The 26,387-nt window shown below is 42.5% G+C and overlaps 4 protein-coding genes across 5 annotated transcripts in view; 3 read left to right on the top strand and 1 right to left on the bottom strand.

The window, feature by feature from the left end:
• Window positions 1-97: 97 nt before the first annotated feature.
• Window positions 98-2,143, bottom strand: tsfm (Ts translation elongation factor, mitochondrial). Its single transcript, XM_062465760.1, has 6 exons — window positions 1,971-2,143; window positions 1,489-1,641; window positions 1,196-1,324; window positions 963-1,085; window positions 791-872; window positions 98-698 (listed from the first exon to the last, which is right to left on the bottom strand). The coding sequence occupies exons 1-6, from the start codon at window positions 2,016-2,018 to the stop codon at window positions 304-306; spliced, it is 930 nt and encodes a 309-aa protein (XP_062321744.1). The 5' UTR covers window positions 2,019-2,143; the 3' UTR covers window positions 98-303.
• Window positions 2,144-3,284: 1,141 nt separating this feature from the next.
• Window positions 3,285-6,215, top strand: endou (endonuclease, polyU-specific). Its single transcript, XM_062465747.1, has 9 exons — window positions 3,285-3,435; window positions 3,567-3,689; window positions 3,855-3,977; window positions 4,484-4,649; window positions 4,858-5,063; window positions 5,262-5,375; window positions 5,481-5,587; window positions 5,767-5,909; window positions 6,043-6,215. The coding sequence occupies exons 1-9, from the start codon at window positions 3,378-3,380 to the stop codon at window positions 6,155-6,157; spliced, it is 1,155 nt and encodes a 384-aa protein (XP_062321731.1). The 5' UTR covers window positions 3,285-3,377; the 3' UTR covers window positions 6,158-6,215.
• Window positions 6,216-10,184: 3,969 nt separating this feature from the next.
• LOC134030214 (neurogenic differentiation factor 4-like) lies at window positions 10,185-13,612 on the top strand. The gene is made up of 2 exons (XM_062474029.1): window positions 10,185-10,340; window positions 11,606-13,612. The coding sequence occupies exon 2, from the start codon at window positions 11,612-11,614 to the stop codon at window positions 12,638-12,640; it is 1,029 nt and encodes a 342-aa protein (XP_062330013.1). The 5' UTR covers window positions 10,185-10,340; window positions 11,606-11,611; the 3' UTR covers window positions 12,641-13,612.
• A 9,093-nt stretch (window positions 13,613-22,705) lies between these two features.
• LOC134023541 (zinc finger protein 385A-like) overlaps window positions 22,706-26,387 on the top strand; it is a 23,725-nt gene continuing 20,043 nt past the window's right edge. Inside the window, exon 1 of one of the 2 annotated variants that reach the window (XM_062465725.1) lies at window positions 22,706-22,908. In XM_062465725.1, the coding sequence (XP_062321709.1) occupies window positions 22,896-22,908 (13 nt within the window). In that variant the 5' untranslated portion in view covers window positions 22,706-22,895. The remainder of the gene's footprint in view (window positions 22,909-26,387) is intronic. The other variant, XM_062465733.1, reaches the window with a different exon arrangement.

The following is a 26,387-nucleotide window of genomic DNA, read 5'->3' as shown; positions in this document are numbered from 1 at the left end:
GAAAAACAGTATAAAGCAGTCGCTTGTGACTTGAAAATATGTGCAAACGTGTCTAAAAGTTGAAATTGCAAAGAGGCAATGGACCAACACACACAGATGACGTACAATATATTTTATTTACTTTTGATGATGATTCAATCCATCAAACAACATGGTGTGGTGTATTATATATTAAGAATTCTGACTTATACAGATTCGATTTAAACAGGTTTGTTTGACACTGGACAGTGCCTTTGCACCTAAGCCAAATCAGTAACGAATAAAGGAAAATATAAAACATTATTAACAATTCTGAGGTTCCTTTCACTCAACCCCTTTAGTGTCTGCTTCACCACGCTGAAAGCGAACAAAGTCCAACACTCGGGCCCCCTGCTCCCTCAGGTATTGGGCCACAGTCTGACTTGGGTCAGGGAGGAAGGTTTGAGGGAGCAGCCGTGTCTCTGTCTCACCACAGGGAAGGTCATTCATGTTCCCCAGGGATACTGGGGACTCCCCCACCACATGTTGGCCTAGCAAGCGGCCCAGGGTTTCTTGTGCCCCATCCTTGCCCCCCCGAAACACCACCAGGGCACCGTAGCGCCCCATAGCCATGTCAGTCTGACTGGCCACGCCTCCATGTATGTATGACCCGATATGCCAGTCAGCAGGCACACCTACCGCCACTGCACGTCTAACTGACATGTTCTCTCCTAGTCGACCTGAGATAGAGAAGAGGAAATTCAGTAATACAACATATATTTAGAACATTCTTGAGGTCTGTGTTGCTGGTTTCTATGTATAACTTACTGACCTATTGTAAGAGCAAGCTGATCAGCTAGCAAAGCTCCTTCACCCACATTCAGTTTGGAGAGCTGATCGGCTGCCAGCACACTCTAAAACACAGACAAAATATGAATATTAAAAAACCCAAGACAATGATGCAGATAGACAATAATAATGCCAAGTGTTGTCAGAGTATGTACCTTGACATAGCCAGTCTGGCCCTGGTTCTTACTGCGGTGGTGAGCCATAGTAGCAAAAGCTACATCCTTCACAAGCTGCTGGAATTTTTCATTACGGGCAACAAAGTCTGTCTCACAGTTCACCTAAAAGAACAGGTACATGGAGATACATAATATTTCAAACATACTGTCAATATTTGAGTGCTGCAATAACATTCTAAAGTAACTTCACAGTTAGAAGTCACTGTACCAACCTCCACCATGACTGCAGCCTTGTCTCCTACAAAAAGGCCGATCAGACCCTCCTTAGCTTGCCGACCCTCCAGTTTGCTGGCCTTGCTCCAGCCCTCCTTCTGGGCTTGTTCGTGTAGCCAGCTCTCTGCCTAAGATTAGAATAAAACTACATATTACATGTAAAACTAACAGTATTTTTTTCATTTTAGTTTCCTATACAATGCTACAAAAAGACTCAAAAAGACACACAATCATACATGCTCTACAAGTCAGGCATCCTTAGTATGAGTATAGTGGAAAATACATGATTTACTTGTTTTATGTCATTATCAAATTTATCTAGGGCTTTCTTGCAGTTGATGAAGGTGTAGCCGGTACTTTTCCGTAGTTTAATCAGAAGGGCTTTCTCAGCAGCTGAAAGGATGCTTCCCGTGTGTATTGACTGCACATGCTGCGTGAGGCAGACCTGTGATAGACAAAACCAGAGTGGTATGAGCAGTATGAAGAAAACGTAAACTAACTTGCCCTGTGACCTCTGATGCCGACCACCAGAATACTTTACAATACAGTGATCGTTTAACGTTGTGTTGCCTACAAGCTCATCCTTTACCTTCACACCACACCCCAACCTGTTCATGGCACACGATTGAATACAATAAATAGACTGCTGTACTATTTTGGTAATGGTATTACAGATAGGTTACATTTAGCTTCAGTTTAGACCATAACATGAGAGCAGCTCATCACCTCTATAATGACACTCAGGTAGTGTACATGCTCCTCTACCTTGCTTACCTTTGAGAGTTCTGTTCTGATCGATCTAACCACGTATTTTAATGCCATATCTGGATCCTTTTATGGCAAATTACAAAATCTTCTCAAACGAGAACTGAATGTCATTGAACTAGTCCACGCCGTGTACGGCTACATTGGCCAGACAAATATTGCGAGACGCTTCCTTGACGGAAGACGAGAACAAAATGTGAACAAAACTAGCGCCCTCTATTGTATGGGAATAAGTAGACTAGGCAACGACGCATTGTTCCGACCTCAAAATATGATTTGTTAACCCTTTCTGGTTGTAGGTTTAAATGAGGTCAGAGCCATTGAAAAATAGTAACTTATAGTAACTAGTAACGTATTTATTTATTTATCAAACTATGTTGACTAATTTCTATATTATATAACGCCTACATTTATTTATACATCACAGCCACATTTATTTATTTCTGGGTTAATTTCATAGCCATATAAGTATATTTACAAATTTAGCAAATACATTCATTTTATTTTCATTTTAGGAGTTTAACGACTGTGCCTTGTAAAAAAAATTGAGCTTTCTCTATCTTCACCAAACATTTCACTTTTACATTTTTGACATGTTGCACATAATGCTAAATAAAGAAAGTTTTGAAGTCTTTCCACACACCGTTAAACACGTTACCCATTCTTATTGACAAACTGTGTGAAACACAACAGGTGCATGCAAACAAACAATTTGGGACACCGTTGCCTTGGACGTTGCACGTGGAATATGTTTAATGTTAGTGAAACATCACTGACAACGCTTTCAACGTTTTTATTTAACATTGTCAAAAGTGTAAATGTTATGGTAGAAGTATGTTTCATGAATTAGTTGATTACTTGTTAATTCATTTGTTACTTTAAATAAACAGCAACATTGCAGATGTTTCTAGTTACACAAAAACAATCAGATAAATGTATTTTTTTTATCTGTTGCTCCACTAGTGAGTATTCAGCATGTACAACAGGTGCACAATTTCTCTTGTTTGTGGTAGTGATAAACTGTATTCCTGCTTAGCAATATTATTACAAACATTGTTCATTTCCTTTTTTTCTATTTTCAAATTAAATGTTCACACTCAAATAAATTAATGACTTCTAATCTTTTGCATGATTCAATTGTAATTGATGCATTAAAATCTCAAAACAGACAGTGAAACAAAATGTTCACAATGAAAAATTGCATTCTGGAACAGGTGTGTGGAGTGTGTTCAAACTGGGTGGAGCATGAATATTACTTACTTAAATAACTGCCATACCTGCGGTCATTGGTTGGTACGTGGACAATAGGGTGGAGCTTTTGTGACTTGGAATGAATAGACAGAGTGAACTAGGTATATAACCAGAAAATGTATTTAGGGTCACTGGAAATAGTTTCCAGGTCTTTGCTGGGCTGAAATGAAGATCCTTCTTGTGCTCACTCTGGGTGTGACCCTGTTCTCTCAGGGATACTGTAGTAAGTTTGGGTTAGCCTGACTTGATCTCATATTATTAGACAGTTTGCCTGTCAAACAGTAGTTGACGGATATGACTTATTCTCATTTAAACGTTCATAGTCCTTTTACTCTGTTCTGTGTTTTCCCCTAGACACTCTAGATTCCTGTGAGGGACGTTGTGGTTACGGAACAGACCCTGGCTTCTCCTGTCAATGTAACTCAGCCTGTGAGCGCTTCAGAGACTGTTGCTACGACTACACCAGTGTCTGCAAGGGTAAGGCGACCGTATTTCAACTTTTACAAACATGTTATTTTATTGAAATGACTGTGATATTGTTTTACAATCCTCAGTTACATAGTATTATTCAGTTCTCCTGTGGGTTTCTCTCTATGTATTCCATATCAATATTAACCTTATTTATGTTCTTAATTTCTTCAGGTAGTGCTACATCCTGCGCTGGTCGCTGTGGGGAATCCTACAACTCTCAGAACAAATGCCACTGCAACTCCAAGTGTAGCCAGCACAACAACTGCTGCAGCGATTATGGAGATCTCTGTGGGGGTGAGAGAAATCACGTGCTGCTTCTCGTGTACTTGTCTCCCAATATCTTATCAGTTTGAGTTTGCCTTTCATCCAACACCTGGTGAAATGATCATCGTGAAACATCATAATGAACTACCAGTATAAACTAGTTCTTGCCACTCTTCATAATTTGTTAGAATGCTGTTTGTAAATTATTATCTATAATTTTTTGGAAAACCTAGGAATGTGCATTGTAGGGCCAGCAGATGTCACTGGTATGCAATGAACAGACTAGTAGTCATCCGATCATAGTCAACTATAAACCAGATAGTGAATAATTACTTGCATTTACTTTTCTACACCAGCACTAGGTCCATAAACATCTTATGATGCTTATGTAACTAAAACTTGTCAATCGTCAATCACAACAGTTACTGCCACAGCTGATTCATTGTATTTGACTTACAATACCCTATTAGGCCTAACTTCTGATCATAATATGAATCCCTTTTCTATTTACTTACAATATACCCCAAACATGTCAGGTACTCCTCCGACAACTGATATCAGTGATGCTGACATCAGGGCTATCTCTGAGGTTCTATATGCTCTGGACTCCAACAAGGCCACTGCCTCTGAGTTGACCATCGACCCCCAGGCCCTAGTGCCTAACGCCCAGACCAGCTCCAAGAAGGATTTGTCCCCTCGCCGGTGAGTCATCTCATTTGGCAAATAACCCTCTTTCTAGCACTTATTTCTATGTCTAAAGTGGTAGTGTAGTCGCTCTCTAACAGTACATACAGGATTTATTGTATTTTCTTCTTTCCCAGTATCCCTCTTCCTCTCCTCTCTCTCACTCTCCTTTTTCTTAAAATTCTCAAATTGGGTATGTTTCTTATTTTTCTGACATATTTCCCAGATTGTTTACCTTCCTGGATGAGCAAGCTCTATTTTCCAAACCTACCTATGCTTCCTTCGTCGCCCTGATGGACAACTACCAGAGAGTTACAGGCCAGGTGGAAGACTTCACCTCCCAGCAGCTGGCTGAGCAGGACACTTTCCTGAGGGAGACCATGTCTAACACTGAGCTGGGCCGTGAGCTCTTTGCCTTCCTCTTTACCAAGGGTATGCATAGAATAGGATACCGTTCCAATACAAAACATAGACACTTCTAGAAATGTTTAGCATCATAAAACATCATATTCATGATTTTCAGATATGCCATAGCTTACCTTATGAGTAGAGATGTTATGCGTAACCTCACTATACCTGTTTGTCTGTTTATCAGTGAAACAGCCGGCCTTTATCACTGTTGCTTTTCAGGCCGCTATTCCTCTGAGGACGAATTCCTTTACGACTTAAAGAGGATGTGGTTTGGCCTGTACTCCCGGTACAACAATAAGATGGACTCAAGTGGATTTGAGCACATCTTTGCAGGTCTGTTTGATGGTTTTGTATTGGTTTGCGTAAGTGTGCGTGTGTGAGTGTGTGCAAAGTGAATAAGAACATATAGGCTCATAAAGTGTATCTTTGTCACTGCAGGAGAGATCAAGGGTGGGAAGGTGTCTGGCTTCCACAACTGGATCCAGTTCTACCTCCTGGAAAAACAGGGTCTGCTGAACTACTACAGCCACAGTTTCAATGGACCTGTAAGCACCCCACTTAACATTACACAACTTAGTGTTCAATTGAAACATTCATAGTGTATTTGTCTGTAATACCATGTGATGACACTGTATTTGATTGTCTTCAGCTGTTTCAAAAATTATATAATTTATGTAAGAGAATATACAATGGGACTGTCTCTTTCTCTATCTCCATGGTTCAGTGGGCCTCATTCCCTGATGTTCTCGGGATGCAGTTCATGTGGGACGGTTACTACAAGCAGGTTGGTTCTGCAATCATTGGCTGCAGTCCAGAGTTTGACTTCGCCATGTACAGTCTCTGCTACATCACCCGCCCAGGAAAACAGTCAGTACTCTAATACCACTTGTCATATGCTGCACATACTGTCCTTGTAAATATGTGTTTAGATATATTCATGCAACTGCATGTATGCATTTTCTTCTTTGTTTATTTCCTGATGTGTGTTTGCTATGGCCAGGTGCCGTTTGAGTCTGGGAGGGAAACAGCTGGTGATCCAGACCTACACTTGGGACAACTCCTCCTACGGGAACGGGAAGAAGTACATCGGCTCAGCATTCCCTGCCACCCCTTGAAAACGTAACATTCAGAAAAAATAAACAAGCGACAGGGCATTCAAACCCAAACTGCCAATCATGTTCTCATCATAAACCCCAGTGTCTAATCATATGCACACCTGCAGACAGAAGGACACTTCTGCCTGACCTATTATAAGGGACTCAATCTTAACCGGATCATAGGTGAAAATGGAACTAAGTTCCATAAGTGCAGCTAAATGATGGGCTAATGGGGGGGGGATGTAGGAATCGGTAAATTCAGTTAATCAATTAATACATTATTTATTCATTTGTTTATTTAATAAATTAATATATTAATATACAACTAATGTCTTGAAATGTCAGGACATATTTCCAGTTTTCAATTTGTCCAGAGTTGAGTTAGTTCAATCAACTGATTAAAAACTTTTATAATGTTCAAAATGTGTATAAAAAAGCTTACGTTCCACAGCAAACAAAACCAAGATCCAAGCCAGTGTTGACTACTCCCGCTCAGTATAAGAGTATGATGATCCTCTGCTCCCCAGGGCATGATCAAACTCTGCCCAATAGGGCTCAGAAACTTGCGCTTAGACACCCCTGAGAGGGCTCAATAGTGATACTCCACTTCCAAGAGCATGTGTGTATCAGACACAATTGGCAACTGTTTTATCAAAAACAAAGCAAAAACTAAATGCGATTGTGGCCCCTTTCACTAACAAATGAAGAGAAACAAAACCACATTTAGTAGATTTTATTCTGCTTGACCTACTCTTAACAGTAGCCACTAGCTAAACCTGTTTCTATCAGCTGTCCATAAAGCCCCAGCTGTGTGTGTGTGTGTGTGTGTGTGTGTGTGTGTGTGTGTGTGTATGTGTATGTGTATGTGTATGTGTATGTGTATGTGTGTGTGTGACCTTCCAGCTGGGATGGGGGTTGAGTTTACCCTTTCACTCATCCAGGGTGACTAACGGGATAAACTCTGGGTCTGACGATGGAACAGGGGGACACACTTGCACCCCTGTTTAAAGAGAGAATTAAAGGAGATGGATCTGCCTTAGATCCCATTATGTCTCGGTGTGTGTGCGTTTGTGCCATACAACACTATAGGATAGTCACTTCATACAAAAACCACCGCCTTTCAGAAATTCATCTCATTTGGGCCTCACAAACTGGCTGTTAGGCTCAGAGAAAAAATTCTTTACTTCACTTTTGTCAGACCATATTACATTTTCTGGCCCAGTGCCTCTGAAAATGAGAAGAGTAAATGTTCTCTCTTTTCACACTCCCTTCATTTAAAAAATCAAATCAAATCAAATTAAGCCACAGAGGAGAAAAAATTCAATTGTTCCTTTTGTCACTCTCACAACTTCATAATCGAATTATAGCTGGCCACCCGCCACCCCCCCCCCTCCATTCCTCACACACACACAAACATAGACCCTAAATGGGCTTCCCCTGGCCCAACTCACACGCCACCTGACTTTTGTTTTGTAATTATATTATCCCGCTCTCTTTTGCGTGTTGTGGCTAATGGCTGAGCGGGCAAGCCCAGCTGCACATGCAGAAACAAAGCTGCTTATGGGGCCAGACAATGGGCCCGTGGAAAAGGGACGCCTGAAGGCGATCAGCCAATGAGCATACACCACAGGGGGCCAACGGAGGGTTTAGGGAAGGGTTAAGGGGTTTAAGGGTCTCTCTGAGGGAGTGTCTTATTTTGTGACCCATGGAGCGGTTTCTTCAATGGGATGGTTAGTTGAAGGGGCCAGATCATGGGCCAGATCAAGACCAGTCTCCCCACTGTTAGGTTAGGTTTGAGGGAGGTATAGCTTTGGCTAAGCTACAAGTCACTTTCTGGGCTGACGACGTACCGTGAAATTCAAAGTAACTTTCATTGTTTAGTTCTGTGTCTCTGTGAATGCCCCCTACACAATCTGACGAGTCTTTTCTCCTTCCTATTCATGACACCCAATATACTGTACAGAGACTAGAGCAGATGATCTTGAGGTGAATCATGATTCTTTTTCTGTACTGTAATCCAATACATTTACAGTATGAACATTTTAGGGATTGCTAAATTATTGTTGATTTGCTTTGCATTGTGTTTTGTGTTGTGATAATGAATGATATTTATAGCAGTCAAAACTTGTAATTACACATAGACATGTTTTCCTGCCCAATCAGGCCAAGTTATCCATGAACATACTGTGTACACACACGACACAGACATACACGTGTACAGACAAACGTCCCCACTGGGATGTTAGGATCTCTCTCAGGACTCCCAGACTGACAGATGGACGCAGCCCCTTTTCCCCACTGCAGCAAACAGAAGTGCGAGGGACACAGGAAGAGGTTGTGTCAGGAGTGAGTGCTTGTGTTGTGTTGGAGTGGGGGAAGAGAAAAGCTGATGCTCTTTTTTAACCAAACATAATAATCATCGTACCGACGTTAGATATGTGTGTGTGTGTGTGTGGTAATGCAGACTCCTAGGGGGTCAAGGTCTGAACAGTTTTGTGTCAGGTGAGTTGCCATTAGAGAATCGAAAGGCATCTGAGCCGGCAAACAGCTAGCTAGCCGGGTGTATATGAGGAGCCGTGGGAAACAGATAAAGTAGGGCCCATCTGCCAGTCAAGTTCATAGTGGATGACCAACACCAAAGGGGCCAGTGGAGAGTACAGGATAACTCAGTATCACATTTGGAAGTAAGACTTGAACTCAGTTGTGTCCTCATAATACAGTGTACAACTAACTTACATTAGAGTAATATTACAAACTAAGCGCTGACCTTGAATAATAAAAATCATAATAAATTGTCTTATATTTTACTTAATACTTGGAGTTTAAGTACTGTATTATTATACAATAAATACATATGTTTAGGGTCAAAGTGAGAAACAGGATAGTGTGATGCCTTAGCTACACCATTCCCTAGTCATTCCCACTCTAGGGAGGAGAAAGGCTAGCCTCTCTTATTCCCATCCTGGGCTGCAGGTGTGGAATAGAACAGGCAGGGCCCCGGGGGGAGGGATGGGGGAATTGCTAGTCGACAGGGGAGTGTAAAGGGAGTGTAAGACACATCCATTGGGTGCACAGTCCCCCTCATTCTCCACACCTCATCCCCAAACATGAGCACATGTGATTCTTTATCTCATGGGATGATGGCTTCACCCCCACTCACTTCCCCTGTCTCCTTTACTTACTCAGTCGCCCAATTCTTTACATGCAAACACAACACACACACACACTACATTATATTGTTCATGAAGTCATGAATGTCCAAACTGCAAGTGGTGGAAGTTCACAAAACATAACTTTAATTGCATTTGGTAATGTGATATGAGACAAAAAGAAACACTGGTTTTGATTTTCCTTGGTTGGATGTTAGTAAGTAACACACTAAATGCAGCAAACTTGCAATGCCATGAATGTGGATATTTTGTCATTCACCTCACTTTGTCTCTTCCATTTCTGTCCGTCTCGTGAGGGGTGTTTCTTCAGCCCCATTTAATAAGCGTAATGTGGTGCAATGAGCGCATGCCGGACACAGTAGTTTGGCGCACGCGGATGCTTGAATGGACTGGGGAATGGCGCGAACACCTGCTCAAGCGCAACTCCAAGCTGTCACAGTTTGTTAGGCTCACACAAGAGCGCGTAGGCCTATAGCCATCTCTCGAAGTTGAGCTGCCTGATATGAATTTGGCTGATTTTTCCTACCACAACTAGCAGCTGCATGGCCACCAAAGAAATACGTTGCAATACATCAACTTTTCAAGTAGCCTGAAAGCCTTGAAAAACCATAATATAGTAGCTATGTTCAGTCGAAGACTCTCTTATTCTCCTGTTTTTTTCTTTCTCTTTCTCTCTCTTGGTTTATGTCACCCCCCTCCCCCCCCCCCCACACACACACACACACCTACACACACTTCCAAAATGATGGCTGAAGCTGACAGTGGCCACGGGCCGGCCACGCGCAAACTCCGACACAGATAGATGGATCTGAGTTTTTGAGAGTGGGAGGAGTCACGCGCAGACTGAAATAGTGAGCCCCTGTCGCTTGACCCGTAGAGACTTCAGAGCTGAGATGGGACACTGACAATAACAGCAAAGTGTAACGAAAAGGTCCAATATAAGTCTAGTTGATGAATTTTCAAATATTTTTTAATTATTTCCTGCATTCACCAAAATCTTTCAGGAGATCCAGGAGAACGTACAATATCAGGTAGGCCATGCTTTAAAAACTTTTAGGGAACACCAGTGTTCATTTGAGTAAAAAGGATATTCTCCTTTGCGTAGGCGAATGGGCAACATGAACTTGGATCAAATCAAATGGAGTAGGCTAATCTTGACAATCATCTGATTTCTGTCGTCATTGTGTCTGGCATTATAATTTTTGGCATTATAATTTTGGGGTATTATAAAAGTAACAGAATTTTCACAGAGACGCATTGTCAAGTAATAAGAGGTCAACCTATCTGGCAAAGGGCTATATTTGTCAAATGTATTCAATGCAAATCACCTTTACTCTATATCATCCACGAAATTGAAGGAATTGAAAAATAGTCAATGAGAAAATATATCATGTCGGTTGATCTATAAAATCAGCAAAAATTGTGGAGAAAAGAAATCGTTCCAGAATTTTAAATGTCGTCATTTATTCTTACTTGTCTGTTACTGATCCTGGGATGTGGTCTAACCTTGAATTAATCCGTCATCCCACGAAGCAAATCCCGCAATGCCCCAGATTGCGAACCCATCCCGGCACTACGACTTTACAGGGGGAATTACCGAGTTTAGAAGTCCCCCTGCGATCAAGATTAATGTAGAAACCTTATGTGCAAGGAGGCGACGGGAAAACACGGTCAAATGTTGGGATAGTGCGTGCCTACTTTACATTGTCATGTTTGCACATCAATTCTTTTAACAGTTTAAAGTAATTGTATATATCATCTGATCTCCCCCCGTATAAAGACACAGGAAGATTTGTTTTTTTAAACACTTTAAAACACCTGTAGAGTATGCTTACAGTGGGAGCTGTCTATGCGTGCATGGTGCTGAAAACGTTCTCACACAAGTAGTTTGGAAATAATAGATGGTTTAAGATTATAACCCCTGAGAATAGTTTGTTTATATATTATTTCAGTTGCACACCGCTCATTGAAACGTCCTAAAATGTCATGGGAATGGGTTTATTTGTGAAGAAATTCTAGTTCAACAACTAACTCATCCTCTGATGGATTGTTCATGTGTAAGTAGACGAGTTAAGTAACTTAACTCTTCGACCACCTTGAGTCAGTAATGTATGCAAGGTCAGTGGGCCATGTCAGACTGGATAAGGCTGCTATTAATAGCACAGATAAATGTGATCCCTCTGCCCGGATGAAAAATCCTGGATTCCAACATGCATGTAAATGTGGAACACTGCACTAGCCAAGCCCAGATGGATGCACACAGCAACATTTCTAATAGACCTTCTCTTGCTTCCAGAACATCATGATGTCCAAGACGTACAGGAGACCTGGGGAGGGATCAGATCTGGTTGGTTCCCTGGAGTGGATGGACGAAGACATGAGCTCCCCGGAAGGAGATGCGTCAATCGCATCTCAGCACTACAGAGAGAGCGGCCTGGGCCTCCAGGGACGGGAGCTGGGGAGTGAGGACATGGAAGATGAGGAGGAGGAGGAGGAGTGTGAGGGAGAAGACAGCGGGCCTAAAAGACGTGGGCCCAAGAGGAAGCGGATGACCAAAGCTCGACAGGAGCGTTTCCGTGCCCGGCGGGTGAAGGCTAATGCCAGGGAGCGCTCACGAATGCACGGTCTGAACGATGCCCTTGAGAACCTGCGCAGCATCATGCCCTGCCACTCCAAGACCCAGAAACTGTCAAAGATTGAGACTTTGCGTCTGGCCCGCAACTACATATGTGCTCTGTCAGAGGCCCTGGAGGGAGGCCAGTCCCTAGAAAGCAGGGCCTTCATGGAGACGCTGTGTACGGGACTCTCCCAGCCCACCAGCAACCTAGTGGCAGGTTGTTTGCAGCTTGGCCCAGCCCTGACGGGTGGGGACAGGCCTGAGGACCGGCATGGAGGCCGAGGGGGCCCCACCGTGCTGGGAGGGGTTGGGATGGTGGTCGGTCCAATAGGTTACTCCTCCCCAGGTTTGCCCAGCCCCCCCTATGGCACGCTAGACTCCACCCACATGCTACACATGCGGCCTGTGAAGGGTGTGGCTTACGAATGCCACTCCCCAAATGACTGTAATGGTGGAGGGGTGGGCACGCCCCCCTATGACGGCCCCCCGACGCCCCCTCTTAGCATTGGTAACAGCCTGGTGCCCAAACAGGAGCCCTCGCCCCATTACCTGCCCCCTCACAACTACCCCCCCCCTTCTATGAGCCTGACCGCGCACCAAGGGCAGGTCCTCTACCAGACATCCAGCTATGAAACACCTCTGGAGGGGCATTATGACTCCTATCACCCACCCCACATGGCCCCCCAACAGATTGGGACCGTTTACACAGACTAGGGAGCCTGGAAGCAGAGAGGATGCATGCATCTCTTCTCCAGCAGTCTGTCTTCCAGCTCTGACTGTGCTCTATCTCAACCAGAGACTTTCAGATGAGAGACCTTTGATGGAACTGAACACTGTGAAACCACTTCTTTGAAAAAGTAGAATAAGGATGTAGAGGAAGAACTGTTTACATTTTGTACGGTGCACAAGCACTGTGCTACATTAGGTTAGAGTCCAACACTGTTAAAATGTCTTTGCTTGATTTGAGTGGGATAGACTAAAGTCCTACAAAGGAAATCTACCAGCTCATTTCAACCACATAGGTAGAAGACCACCTTAGCACTTCTGATTAAGACTGGGAACAATAAACATATTTTTCACACAAATGCACATTTCTGTACCTTAATCTATTTATTATTCTCTAATTTAATATTTATACAGACTACAGTGAGATGTGTTGTATTTTCCTTTTCTAAATATGTTTGTCTTGGCCTTTTCTCTGTGAGCTGTCCTGGTTACATTGTGTACTGTGGCAGTATTTTGGCTTTCATTTTTCTCTTTCCATTTGTCTTTTGTCTATTGTCTTCTATTTTGCACTTCAAATGATTTCCCAGTGTAGTTTTACTAGTGTTATGTAACAGATGAGCAGGGAATATTTACTGATAAACAAATGTATACTATATCACTGAAATTGTATGGCAAACTGAATTGAATCTAGTATATATAGAAAACCTATGGGGTTATCTCAGGTTTAAAGGGAGCTCATGGACAATTAAAAGGCCTGATGTAACTGAATAATTCAAATATGCCAAACCATGCAAAATTGTTAATTAATTGAATTCACTGTATAGACAAATTCAATGTATTAACTTTGAGAAGAAACATTTGAATTGAGTTGAATCTACATAAAGGAATATGAAATTAAAGTGTTAAAATTGTAACAAATGTACAATTTTGTGTTTTATTATTTGATCACAACCATAATAAAAATAACTAGAGAGGGTACAATTTCTGGGGAAATTGTAGGGTGTGCTTGCTTGCGTCGGTTGCACAGGGGTCCGTTTTTGAATGACATTTTTACAACTGATATTTCTGTGTACTTTATATAAAAATGCATACTTATTATTTATAAAGATTACATAGATTTAAAAGCATTTTTTTTTTGCTGCTCATTTACAACTGAAAATACGAGTGAAGTGTAGAATAAAATAGATGTCTTATTTCACCTGCAAGAGGCAGCCTCATCGTTGAATCAAAACGAATAAATTTGTCAGACCGGTGTAAAAATTGACCTAATCTCTATGACTTAAACGTCCTTTTAAGTTTTTCCCTTCTCGTGATATTTTAAGGAATTTAGCCTACTCATATTGCATTAATTCATGAATAAAGAACCCCCTTTGAAGATTATTCTACGACGTTACCGGCAGTATAAGATGGAATTGCGATTCAAACAGTACCATCTGCTAACTGAAAATATGCCCCCAAAAACGTAAATAAGCTTGACATTTATTTAGTGGAAAATCGCTTTCATAAAAAGCTCACTGGTAGCGATCATTGTCAGTAACAACGCCAAGTGCGATATAGCCCTGTGTGGAGAAGCTGCCCCGGTAAATTGTACTACGGTACAGTACTAGACTACTGCTGTGTTCGTCTTGGTAGCGATTGCGTTGGTTGAATTGGATTTAACGTTCCGTTGTACGGTTTAGGCTGAAATTAATTATTTTCATGAACAGATTGACAAAGTTTAGGCTGTGGCAATGAAGTTAAGGTTAGTAGTTAGATAGATTTTTGATTTAAGTAAGGGGAGTGCCGAACATGTTCTGTCGCCGTTTGACTTCCTACAGCTGTGTAGATGTTTTTGTAGTGTCTCGCGTAGGCTACAGCGTTTCAGTGAGCAACACTGGTTTGAAACCACAGGTAATGATAATTTCACCCACAAATCGTTTACTTGTAATGTAATGTCATAATAAATCCTACAACGAAAATGTATTTGTGAGGAATGTTTATTTTAACGATTGAAAACAGATGCATCATAGACCACTGTAGTATGTGTTGCCCGGGCAACAGAGGCTAATGTCATGATGCTAATACTTCAGTGACATAGTAGACTACTGTTTCCGAAAGTAGATGTACTTCCTTAATAAAATCAGCTTATATTGTACATTACACGTCACAATTGTGTGTCATATCACAAAGTAAAATTAGTAAATAGTTATCACCCTGGCCTCTTTGCTTGTGGCGTTTCTGCAGCTGCCTTGCAGTAAAGCAGTTAGCTTAGCTCTCCCAGAAGTTAACGAGCTGCTAAACTAATGTTCTGCTAGAGGTAGTCACGCAAGTTTTCGTGACGTTAGTGACGTAAGTAGCGTCATTGGCTGTGGCTAGCAAGTTAGCCACCGTTAGCTTCACTTTTCGCCACAAAAACTTAATTTCCACTTAAACCATGCAGCGGAACGTAAATCCCAATAGAAGCAACTCAATCGCTACCAAGACGAAACTTTTGACACCTAGGCTGTCTATGTAGGCCAAATATTGACTGAGTTTTAGGGGGCAAAAAGAATAATAAAAATAATAATAATAATATATATGTGAGAGAACAAAGGTTGTGCCCTTGCCGAAGGCAAAGCACACCCAATAATGTCATACAGTGTAGTTCAATGAGTGCGTTTTGTCAGTGCATTACAAAAGAAATCCCAGAACCAATTTCCAAGATCATATCATATCAGAAGAACAGAAGAACAGGACACACTCTAGAAGGGAAGAAAGAATGAGAGCTCTAATGAGAGCCCTTCTACATCTCTTTTCTGCCTGCTGAGAACCCAACAAGAATACACAAATGCTTCCTGGCAACCAAGTATACAAACCCAATGTACACTTTCTCTAACACACTGCTCAGAAGTCCTGTTTCTCCCTGCCCCGGTAAATTCAGCCGAAAGGGAGAAAAAAAGTAGATGAAAAATGGTTGTGTAAAAAGGAGAATTGTTTTGTTAAATGGCCTCCGTAGCTCTATTGTGAATCCAGCCTGTCCTTTCTCTTGACCCCTGACCTTGCATTGTGCCAAGGTTGCTCACTCTGGCAGGAGGGACAGCTGGGAGCACAGAGGGTGGGGCTTGTTGCTGACAGACGACTGGGAGGCCAAAGGCAAAGGAGTGGACAGTGACAGAGATACATCCATATTAAGCCCCTCCTCTAAACTGTTTCCTTCCACTTCCGTACTTATTGGAATTGCACATAACTCCACACACATAATGCCCCAGAGCTGACAAAGAGTTGAAATGCAATGACAAAACCCTTGTTGTCAGTCATCACACAAGTTTGGTGTGTGTGTATGTGTGTGTGTGTTTGTGTGTCACACACTTTTTACTTCTCCCTGAGAGACATAACATTCTCCCTTACAGCGGACTCCCTCAGTAGTCTCACAGACAAACTCTACCATTAGGAGGAAGGAACTGATCTATTCTGCCTCTTACTGACAGAACCACACAGCACAGCTCCCTGCCACCTGCCACCATCCACTTTCTTCCCTTCATTTAATTTCATTTCTCATCTTCCCTTCTCTCTATTTTGTTTATCTACACTAATCCAGGACTGGTCCTAATGAAAGGGTGGATGTTCGAAGGGTGGATTGCAGGATAAAGGTCTGTGATTAACATGGCTGGCTACTGGGTTGGGAGGCTTTTCTGATGGAGACTGGGGTTTTCATAATCCGTAATGTTCAACTGAGGTCAGCTCTGACAATCACAGGGAGAAAGACAAAGCTAAAGAAAGAGTGAGAGTGAGAGAGAGAGAGAGAGAGAGAGAGAGAGAGAGAGAGAGAGAGAGAGAGAGAGAGAGAGAGAGAGAGAGAGAGAGAGAGAGAGAGAGAGAGAGAGAAAGAGTGAAAGAGAGAAAGAGAGAAAGAGAGAAATAGAAAAAGAGAGAAAGAATGAAAGAGAAAGAAAGAAGCAATAATGGAATTGAGGACAGAAATTTAATAATATATGTTGGATTGAGTCGTATAGGACAAAGACAGAATAACTTTCTGGTCAACTTGCATTTGCACATTTTTGATTTTTATGTCTTCACGTTAGAATGAATGTGCATGTATGCATGCTTTGCTACAAATGTTCCTCAGTCCAAAATGAGTGTGTGTGTGTGTGTGCGATCATGGGCCAGGGTCAATTGTGTTATGGTGTAAGAATTTATGTGAGTGTATGGGTGTGTGGGGGGTTGAGGGGTTAAAGAGCTGTGGATAGGCTGTGAGAGTGGGGCGTATTTGGAGGCGTATTTGTTTTGACCTCCCCGACCCTACTGCCCAACCGTTCCTCCACTGTAGAGAAACAAGGGAGCATGGAAAGAAGGCATCTATTGGGTCTGCAAGACAGAGTGTGTATGCGTGTGCATGTGTGTTTTTGACAGTGTGTGTGTGTGAGAGAAAGAGAGATAGAGAGAGATAGAGATTAGTAGGTTTTTGTATCAAAGCCTTCGTTACTCCCCTTGTCTGTCCACACTTCAACCTGGTTTGAGTGGAGACCACCCACTGAGGGGGTCAGTTGATAGAGGTCAGGGGGTCACCAGGGGTCACATGTTATTGGTGGGAAGAGCTCTGTGGTGGTCAATGGTCTATAGCAGCATTAACTTGTGGGCCTGCCTGTATTGTTTCGTAACATTTACATGTTTACATCCTTGCATCCAGTCTTATATTGATGTTAGCTCAATCAAATGTTGGTGGTTCTGTGGATAAACTCTGTAATCCTGATATAAACGCTGATGGACGTCCCACGCTTGATTTGGCTTGGGGGGAAATACATTGCTTTGTTTTGATAGGGATTAGTATAATCCCTTGTGTGTGTGTGTGTGTGTTTGTGTGTGTGAGTGTGTGTACACCCATGTGTGTGCACGTGCGTGTATATATGTGTATATATATGTGTTTGTGAACATGCGTGCACCTGTGTATGAGTGTGCAAGAGAGAGTGTACAAGTTTCTATGTATTCTCAATCACTCAATGAAACACGTGGGACTCTGATCAGACTGATATTGTGTGTGAGGATGTGACATGCATATGAATAGGTTATGGAATGTAAGGGCAGCAGATGGGACAGTTGAACATATATTCATGGATTCATTGTTTGGTTAGGGATATCTGTCCTTTCCTGTATTTTTAAGGTAATAACTTAAACATGTAGAATTTATAGTGCAGTACACTATACATCCTTGTGGCCTAACTCTTTGTGTTCTTGTGTGTGTGTGTGTGTGTGTGTGTGTGTACGTGTGTGTGTGTGTGTGTGTGTTTGTGCGTATGGGTGGGCCTGTGTGTGTTGTCATGGGATAAAACAGTATTAAGCATCTGATCAGAGCTCAGTGTCTGAATCTCTGCATTAACAGACTAATCCTGAGAGAGGGAAGAGAGGCAGTAGCTTCAGTAGTTCCTCATCTTCTCACTAAAATACTTTACATCACACACTCACTGTGCCACAGCAATGGCACTGTATTAGACAGTGCTCAACAACCACAGAACCACACAGACAACAAAAGTACACTGTCATGCCACAAAACACACCACATGTACTCACAAGGCACACATGAGGCACATACGAGACACACACAAGGCAGAACATTAGGCAAAGCAATTTTTTTTCTTAAAGCCGTAGTCTTGTTACTGCTGCTGTGTGACGGACAAAGGAGATGAAGGAGTGACAGCCCCACCATGTGGTCGAGGGCTGCACTGCAGGGATTTTGGTGTCAAACGTGCCATAGCCACTAGATGGCCATGTAAGACTACAATTATATACAACAGAATTGCCAATAAATGAGGTCTGGAAAATGTATCTAGATTTACCCTCATCAGTGTTGATGATGAAAACAGTCTAGTAAGTCATGACAAGTCTACAAAATAAACCCAGGGATATTCGATTTTTTGTTCATCAAACCCTGATGTGCATTGTCTCTTCATAGCATGCTGTTTGACCAGACAACAGATCCTGTAATCAATATTCAGAAACAGCCTCATCCAGTGGCTTCAAGTAAGCAGATGGGGAGTTAGATGGAGTGAGTAGCCAGAAAGAAAGTGTGATGCATGGCGGATCCAACAGACACAGCAGACCAGGGACCTGGGGCCAGGAGAGAGGCCACACTGCACATGTGGATGGAAGGTATGGGTTACAGTTTTTCACAATTGCTAAAACACATTCTTGAAACAGTCACCGATTTTCTCAAAACTGTAAACACAAAACCTCATCTTCAAGCACTATTTACAAAACCTCTGAATCCTCTTGCAAAATGAAACTTTCGCCTCAAAACACTCTTACCTGTGCTCAACACTCAAACACTGCTCTCAAATCATAAACAAAGTGATCAAAATGATATACACTATCAAGCAGTCAGTAAACAATACACAAAAAAATTGAAAACACATTGTTCAAAACATATAATTCTGAAGGAGAAGTACATTTTTACGTAATCTCAAAACAAATTTCATATTTATCCGTCATTGTTTTTTGATGAACGACAACATGTTCTATCATAGTAGCTCAAAATGTATCAGAAATGACTACTCTGCTTTGCTCTTTGCAAATTTTTTTGTTCTTTCTCCATCCTTGTACCTCTATACAGTACTGTACCCTGCATCTCACTACTCACAACTCACTCTTGTTCTTTGTTGATATGAACCTGCAACCAGTCAAAATCTATTGAGCAGTCAGTACTGTTACTGTAACAAATGGAAAGCACAATGTTCAGGGCCATACAATGTGTTCATTGTACAGTATACAGCCTACAATGCACTGTACTACAGTATACAATACTACAGTAAAAGGGACAAAAATCTAAGGAGTAAACATGTGATCAATGTGCTTCTTCTTGTCTTTGGGCTGGGTCAGGCCAGAGCACTTCGTCAACATCACAAGCAATATTATCCCACCTTCAACAACCTGTTTGCTCTCTGAACTGGCTTATATTGGTTGTGTCACATCATTTGAAACAAGTGAAATCAATTTTGAGTGGTTGTGTTTTGTCAATGACATGTTTTCTCTATTTGTATTTGATTGTTGCCATTTGTGTTTACCAGTATGGATGACATGTGCATTAGAGTGCAGAATGTGTTTTGAGAATGAGAATGTGTTTAGAGTTTTGCTGAAAAGTCTATGTGAGATCTGCAAATTGTGTTTTACCATGTGAAATGGTTTAAGGTATTGACAACAGACTGCACAATTAGCTACATGAGTTCAGGCAACTGAGAACTTTGTTCAGCCGATGGGTTTTAGTGTTTTAGCAATTCAGAAAAACTGTAATAGAGGTACCAAGGGAATTGTCTGTGTATCAGAAATCTGCATACAGTATTGGGTTACCATCATCGGAATTGTGTGACTAATTACCATAGTCAGACAGGAAACAGGATTAATCAAGGATATTTGACTGATTAAAACTTCAAAGGCTACAGCACAGAAATGGGCTGCTAGAGAGATATAACAACTGAGCTGGATGTGTGGAGAGAGAGAGAGAGAGAGAGAGAGACAGAGAGAGAGAGAGAGAGAGAGAGAGAGAGAGACAGAGAGAGAGAGAGAGAGAGAGAGAGAGATGGAGGAGATAGAAATCAAGAGATAGAAGGATAGGGTAGGCTACATTGGCATGGTTTACAAAAAAACGAGTCATAAATGAAATCAGAAATTGAATATAAATAACTGTACCTTAATTTCAGTAAAACACCTGCATTGCTAAGTGTTTATACTGCATGTCATATTCCAGTGTAGTTATCATGAAACTGTACACTTTCACAAATCAGACAAACTGTTGACCAGAAACAGACGTGCATTATGGTACTGTGAAACTATCTCAAAACAAACCTTGAAAACGCTAAACACAATTCTGTTTAGGCTCACTGTGTGAGGTAATATACTGATACAGGTCAGGTGGCTGAGCGGTTAGGGAATCGGGCTAGTAATCTGAAGGTTGCCAGTTCGATTCCCGGCCATGCAAAATGACGTTGTGTCCTTGGGCAAGGCACTTCACCCTACTTGCCTCAGGGGGAATGTCCCTGTACTTACTGTAAGTCGCTCTGGATAAGAGCGTCTGCTAAATGTAAAAAAAATGTAAATTTGATACAAGTAGCCGGTATGCTGATACATAAAAAACTTGTGGACACTGGAGACATCTGTTAAAGGGACAGATTTAGATTAGAGAGAGAGGACTGAGATGTCCTACGTTAAGTTGCCATATTTAATGGCCAGTGTTCCAGTAAACATTTTATTAGAGATGAAGAGGGAGGGATCGGGAGAGAGAGAGGATAGAGAGAGCTGTAGGAGACAGGGAGGGCAATGCTCAAGGGGAGGGCGCGTCTGTGCCCCTGTAACACTATCCAAATGATCTCAGATGGGGAAATGTGCTTACAGAGCCAGTTTGCTGCCCTTCCTCTCTGTCCCCCAACCCCTCCATGGAGTGGGGCCAGGTGTGTGTGTGTGTGGGTGCGTGCATGTGTGTGTGGGAGAAAGACTTGTTTGTTTTGACCAGGGTGGGTCAGAAAAAGCTTAGCAGTGGAGGGTGGCTTCCTTAAACTCAACACATGGATGTGAGTTTACATGATGATTTACCTTCTCACAACCAACTCCTAGCTTGAGCCACTGAATGTGTCAATTGAACAGAGTAGCCTAACTGCTGACCTGTACTTATAAATGATCTTCCTGTAACACTTGTTACACTTAATATCCACATAATCAAACACCAATTTAGGTCTACACACTATTTGTCACCGGGCTGTTCAAATATAGATGTCACGATAACACACTGGTGTAGAGGTAGTAACTGACTTCTATGAAGACCGTTTAGCGTGTCAGAATTAGATTGACATTTACTTGACATTGCACCGTGCATCAGCCCCCACCACTATCTTCTACCTCTCTTATATGACATCCTGTGCAAGCACATTTTACGAAATTGGATCTTAATTTCCTTTCAAACTAGCAGTGGTGTTGTAGCAGGGGATAACGTGCTAAGGGACTACATGAGTAGCACAGGAATGCTTAGCTGTATGTTGACTGTCTTGTATATCACTTGTGTGTTATTGCTTTGACTGCTTCTAAAAATAATAATTTGGTCTGGAACCTGAGTTTACATAGGCTGTTGTGGTGATTTAAATGTTTCTTGAATGACAAGAATGGTAAGCCAAATGAAGAGCATGTAAATTTAGCACAACAATATGAGGAAAGTTAGACAAAGTTGAAACAAAAATCTGTTTAATTGAGAATAGCATGTTAGATAGTAATGGATGATTGAATGGTCCCAGTAGAACCAGCACCATGTACAATATAAACTGTTTTGACACTGGAGCTTATTGGGGAGGCCACTCAACTGACTGTGTGAATTCATTTCTAAGTTAAACAAGCAAACAGACAAACGCTTATCATAAAATCTTGTTATGCTTTCATCTGCCAATTTCACTTCTCTCTCCCTCTCAAATATGTTCCGTCCCCCGCTCCCTCTCCTCCCCCCTCCCTCTCCCTCTCCCCCCCCTCCCTCTCCCCCTCCCCGCCTCCCTCTCCCCCTCCCCCTCTCCTCCACCCCTCTCCCTCATTTCTTAAACACAGTTGTCCTCACATATTAGGTTCCCTGTCTTAAGAAGCAGAATTAGCCTCTGGAATCTTGTGCACTTCTTATGTTGTCTTCAAGGGGGTGGAGAAGCCAAAAAGGAGGGAGTGTGTGAGAAGAGAGGGGTACAGACAAAGACGGGTAGAAACATAGAGGACAGTGTCAAATAGGAAACAGGAAAATATTGTAGTGAGAAGCGAAATAAAGAATAAAGTGAACTAAAGAACGGGAGATAGAACGAGTGTGTGTATAAGTTGTTTAGAGAGAGAGAGAGTTAGAGAGGGAGAGAAAGAGAGTAAAAGGGAGGTAGGGAGGGAGAATGAGGGGAGATTGAGCGTCAAAAAGCCTGCTGTTTGATCTCAGCTTTACTGCAGGCACGTGGCTGCATACACTCAACCACTCTCTCTCTCTCTCTCTCTCTCTCTCTCTCTCTCTCTCTCTCTCTCTCTCTCTCTCTCTCTCTCTCTCTCTCTCTCTCTGTCTCCAGTTTGCCTTTGCCTCCCTCTCACTGCAGTGTGCTTCTGTGTTTACCTGCATGTGGTTTGGACTAATACATTACCAAGTAGTTTTAATGGATGCTTGGTCCTCTTTTGTTATATAACAACAATCTATTGAAGAGGACTGGTTATGTATGCTGGCTGACACCGTACATTGTCCTCTGGGACTGTGGACACACTGGATCAGTTCAGCCTCCGAGCAGAAGAGGAGCTGTTAATGTGGGGCTCAGGTGAGGATGCTTTGTGCTATAGTATTACTGTAAACAGGTGCATGTTCTGACAGGTGCATGTTCTGACAGGTGCATGTTCTGACAGGTGCATGTTCTGACAGGTGCATGTTCTGACAGGTGCATGTTCTGACAGGTGCATGTTCTGACTGCTGAAGCAGTTTTCCTTGAGTCTTACACTGTATATTGTTGATGCTATCCAACTTCTAATGGATTAAAAGCACTGGGAAGTGGATACTGTGATTATTGGTAAAAATCAATTGTTGTTACTCAGGCTCTGAGCAAACCTAATTGTAGTGTGTTTGCTGAAATACAACTCCATATTGTGTAGAAATAGACACTGCTGACCCAATGAAGGGAGTCAGTAACATGACGTTGTCTATCTTTAACTTTCAAAAACAAGCTGTTAAAAAGGACAAAGTGATTTAGTGGTGTGCAAAGAGAAAGATTGCTTTCCTCTGAACCTGTTTCCCCTCTGCCCTCTTTATAGAAGTCTCTACATTCATCACCCCGAGAAGAGAGGGAGTGTAGGAGAGAGAAGTAGTATGGAATGAGAGAGAAAACAGGTTTTGGGCTCCTATGTCACGACCAGACAGCCAGGATTGGAGGGCAGCGTTTCTGGAGAGACAGAGAAAGTTATTTTTAATTGGTAGACCTTCCAGTCTCCTTACGTGCTGCTTGGTCTACTGTTGTCTATTTTCTGACCCTTCTCTACTCCTGTAGCCCCTTGGGTTCAGTATGCCCATCCCATGCCATGTGGCTATGTTGCCTTGCTTGTTTACTTGACTGCCTCTGGCAGGTTCAACCCCCCTTTTCTGATTTATTTCCTAACTCGGGTGACCACCACTGATCTCGGTCGTGGCACGCTCCGATTTTAACTCTCTGTCTTGTCTAGTCTGGATTTTTAAAAGCAGGCAGGCTGGTGTGCCATGCTAGCACAGTGTTCCTGCTCTTCGCAAATGCTACCACCAGGGGGTTAAGACACTCTCACACTAGTCTCAATCTCTGACCAAAGGAAGAGATTAAGAAACAGAAATAGCATTACCATGCTATAAGTGGCCTGGTGCACCAGGGGAGGGAAGGACAGACAGGGACACCTACTGATCTACTAAAGATCTAGATCTTCTGGATTGCTCAGTATACCAGAGTCAGCCACAGGTCAGAGTGGCAGGTTTGCTTATAACAGCAGCGTTACAGGAGACTGCAAAGTTCCACAATTCCGAATCTGTGTTTGTGTGAGAGAGAGAGAGAGGGTATGTGTATGTGTGTGTGTGAGAAAGAGAGAGAGGGTATGTGTATGTGTGTGCAAGAGAGAGAGGGTATGTGTATGTGTGTGTGTGCAAGAGAGAGAGAGGGTATGTGTATGTGTGTGTGTGTGCAAGAGAGAGAGAGGGTATGTGTATGTGTATGTGTAAGAAAGAGAGAGAGGGTATGTGTATGTGTGTGAGAAAGAGAGAGAGGGAATGTGTATGTGTGTGTGTGAGAAAGAGAGAGATGGTATGTGTATGTGTGTGTGTGTGTGTGTGTGTGTGTGCAAGAGAGAGAGGGTATGTGTATGTGTGTGTGCAAGAGAGAGAGAAAACCCCAGAGAGATTGAGAGGAAGAGCGTGAGAAAAAAAGAGAAAGACAAAGGGACGAAGAAAGAGAAAGAGAAAAAAAGAGAGAAAGAGAGATATATAGAAAGAGAGAGAGAAAGACAGAATGCACCAGATAAAGAGAGAGCTAGGATCAGACTGATGAAAGTATGTTGTAAGCTTGTTCAGTGGTGTTACTTGTCTTAAGTTGTCAGAAGAAGTCTTAATTAAATATGGGTCTGACTCTTTACAATGAACTGTTAACGATCAGGGCTAATATTAGAGTTTAACAAGCCTGTCGACACGGTTTGACCTATTACTGCAATTGGAGAGAGGTATAGGGTGATTGGAGACACACTCACACATGTATATCCACACACCGCAAAAGGGAATACAGAAGTGTTTTATTTTGTCATTTTGAGCAATCAATCAACAACAGATTTGGAATGTATTAGACTAAGATGTCCCTGCATTCAACACAGAGACACACACACATCCATGCTGTGACACACAGAGACACACACACACGTCCATGGTGTGACATCCAAGCCCAGTCGTCAGGTTTCAGTCTCTCATGGTGACATCCATTAAAGTCCTGCTCTGTCAGCCCTTCTGCCCATAGACAGCTCCATTAGCACCTGGACCATTGGCCACTACAATACCCTCACCTGCATTATTCAGAATGACCCTACTAATGAGGAAACCCTATCCATCACACACACACACACACACACACACACACACACACTCACACACTCACACACACACTCACACGGTCCCCTAGCTACCACACTACAACTTTTCCCTCGATGCCTGTTGGCCACATCCACATTGGGAGGTTAAGAATATCTTCTAAGGCTGACTCCTCATGCAGAGACACAGATCCTCATTCAACACCTCACCCTGTCATTCCTCTGACATCATCTTCCTTCGTTCTGAACTGTCACTCCATCTTCGTTTCCTCACCTCATCCCTCCATCCATCGTCTGTTTGCATCTATATCAATCTCCCCCTTCCTCTTGTCTTCTATGCCAGGCTTTTCCAGCTGTCAGTCCATATCCCATCTCTCTCTCTCTCTCTCTCTCTCTCTCTCTCTCTCTCTCTCTCTCTCTCTCTCTCTCTCTCTCTCTCTCTCTCTCCATCACTATCTTTCCTTATTTATCTCCTCATCCCTCTACGTCTTGTCGTACCGCTCTCTTGCCTTCTGTCAGTTCAGTTCTAGAAGCAGACATGTAGAAGGATGACCTTCTTTGTCAGCGTTTCATCATGACGTGATATTTGGTGCTGTAACATAATGAATCTTACCCAGACCTCCCTCCTCTTAACTTTGATGTCATTTCAGAATACTCAGCATGTTTGGTGAGAGGATGACAGACAGACAAAACAGACAAACAGATACACAGATAGAAATTGGAGTCAGAAACCCAGATGAGCAATAACAGGAGGAGTAGAAGAGGGAAACAGAGAGAGAGCGAGAGCAAAAGCGACAGCAGCATTATCACTCAGACTAACGTCTGCCTCCTGATTTGAACACCCCCAGAAAATATTCAGCAGGGGCTTCCCTTATTGGCCAGGGCTCCCACCAATCCGAGTACAGACATGTAAGGTGCCTTTAGGTTATACCCAGCCCCAAAAACTGAGAGAGAGAGAGAGAGAGAGAGAGAGAGAGAGAGGAGAGAGAGAGAGAGCGAGAGAGAGAGGAGAGAGAGAGAGAGAGAGAGAGAGAGAGAGGAGAGAGAGAGAGGGGGAAAGAAGCTTGGCTCTCAGGTTTCTCTGGCGGGCTGTGATGCAGCAGAGGTTTTTCATGTTAGGGAAGCTTCAGTCTGGGGTCTATTCTCTGGTAGCCAGTTGAAAATTAGAGGATACAAATAATTTGTGAATGCTGGTATCCTTCCATTGCATTCATTC

This window comes from Osmerus eperlanus, chromosome 1 (assembly GCF_963692335.1).
Source record: "Osmerus eperlanus chromosome 1, fOsmEpe2.1, whole genome shotgun sequence".
Classification (NCBI taxonomy): Eukaryota; Metazoa; Chordata; class Actinopteri; order Osmeriformes; family Osmeridae; genus Osmerus; species Osmerus eperlanus.
Note: the sequence above shows the minus strand (reverse complement) of the source record. Positions and strands in the feature narration are given on the sequence as shown.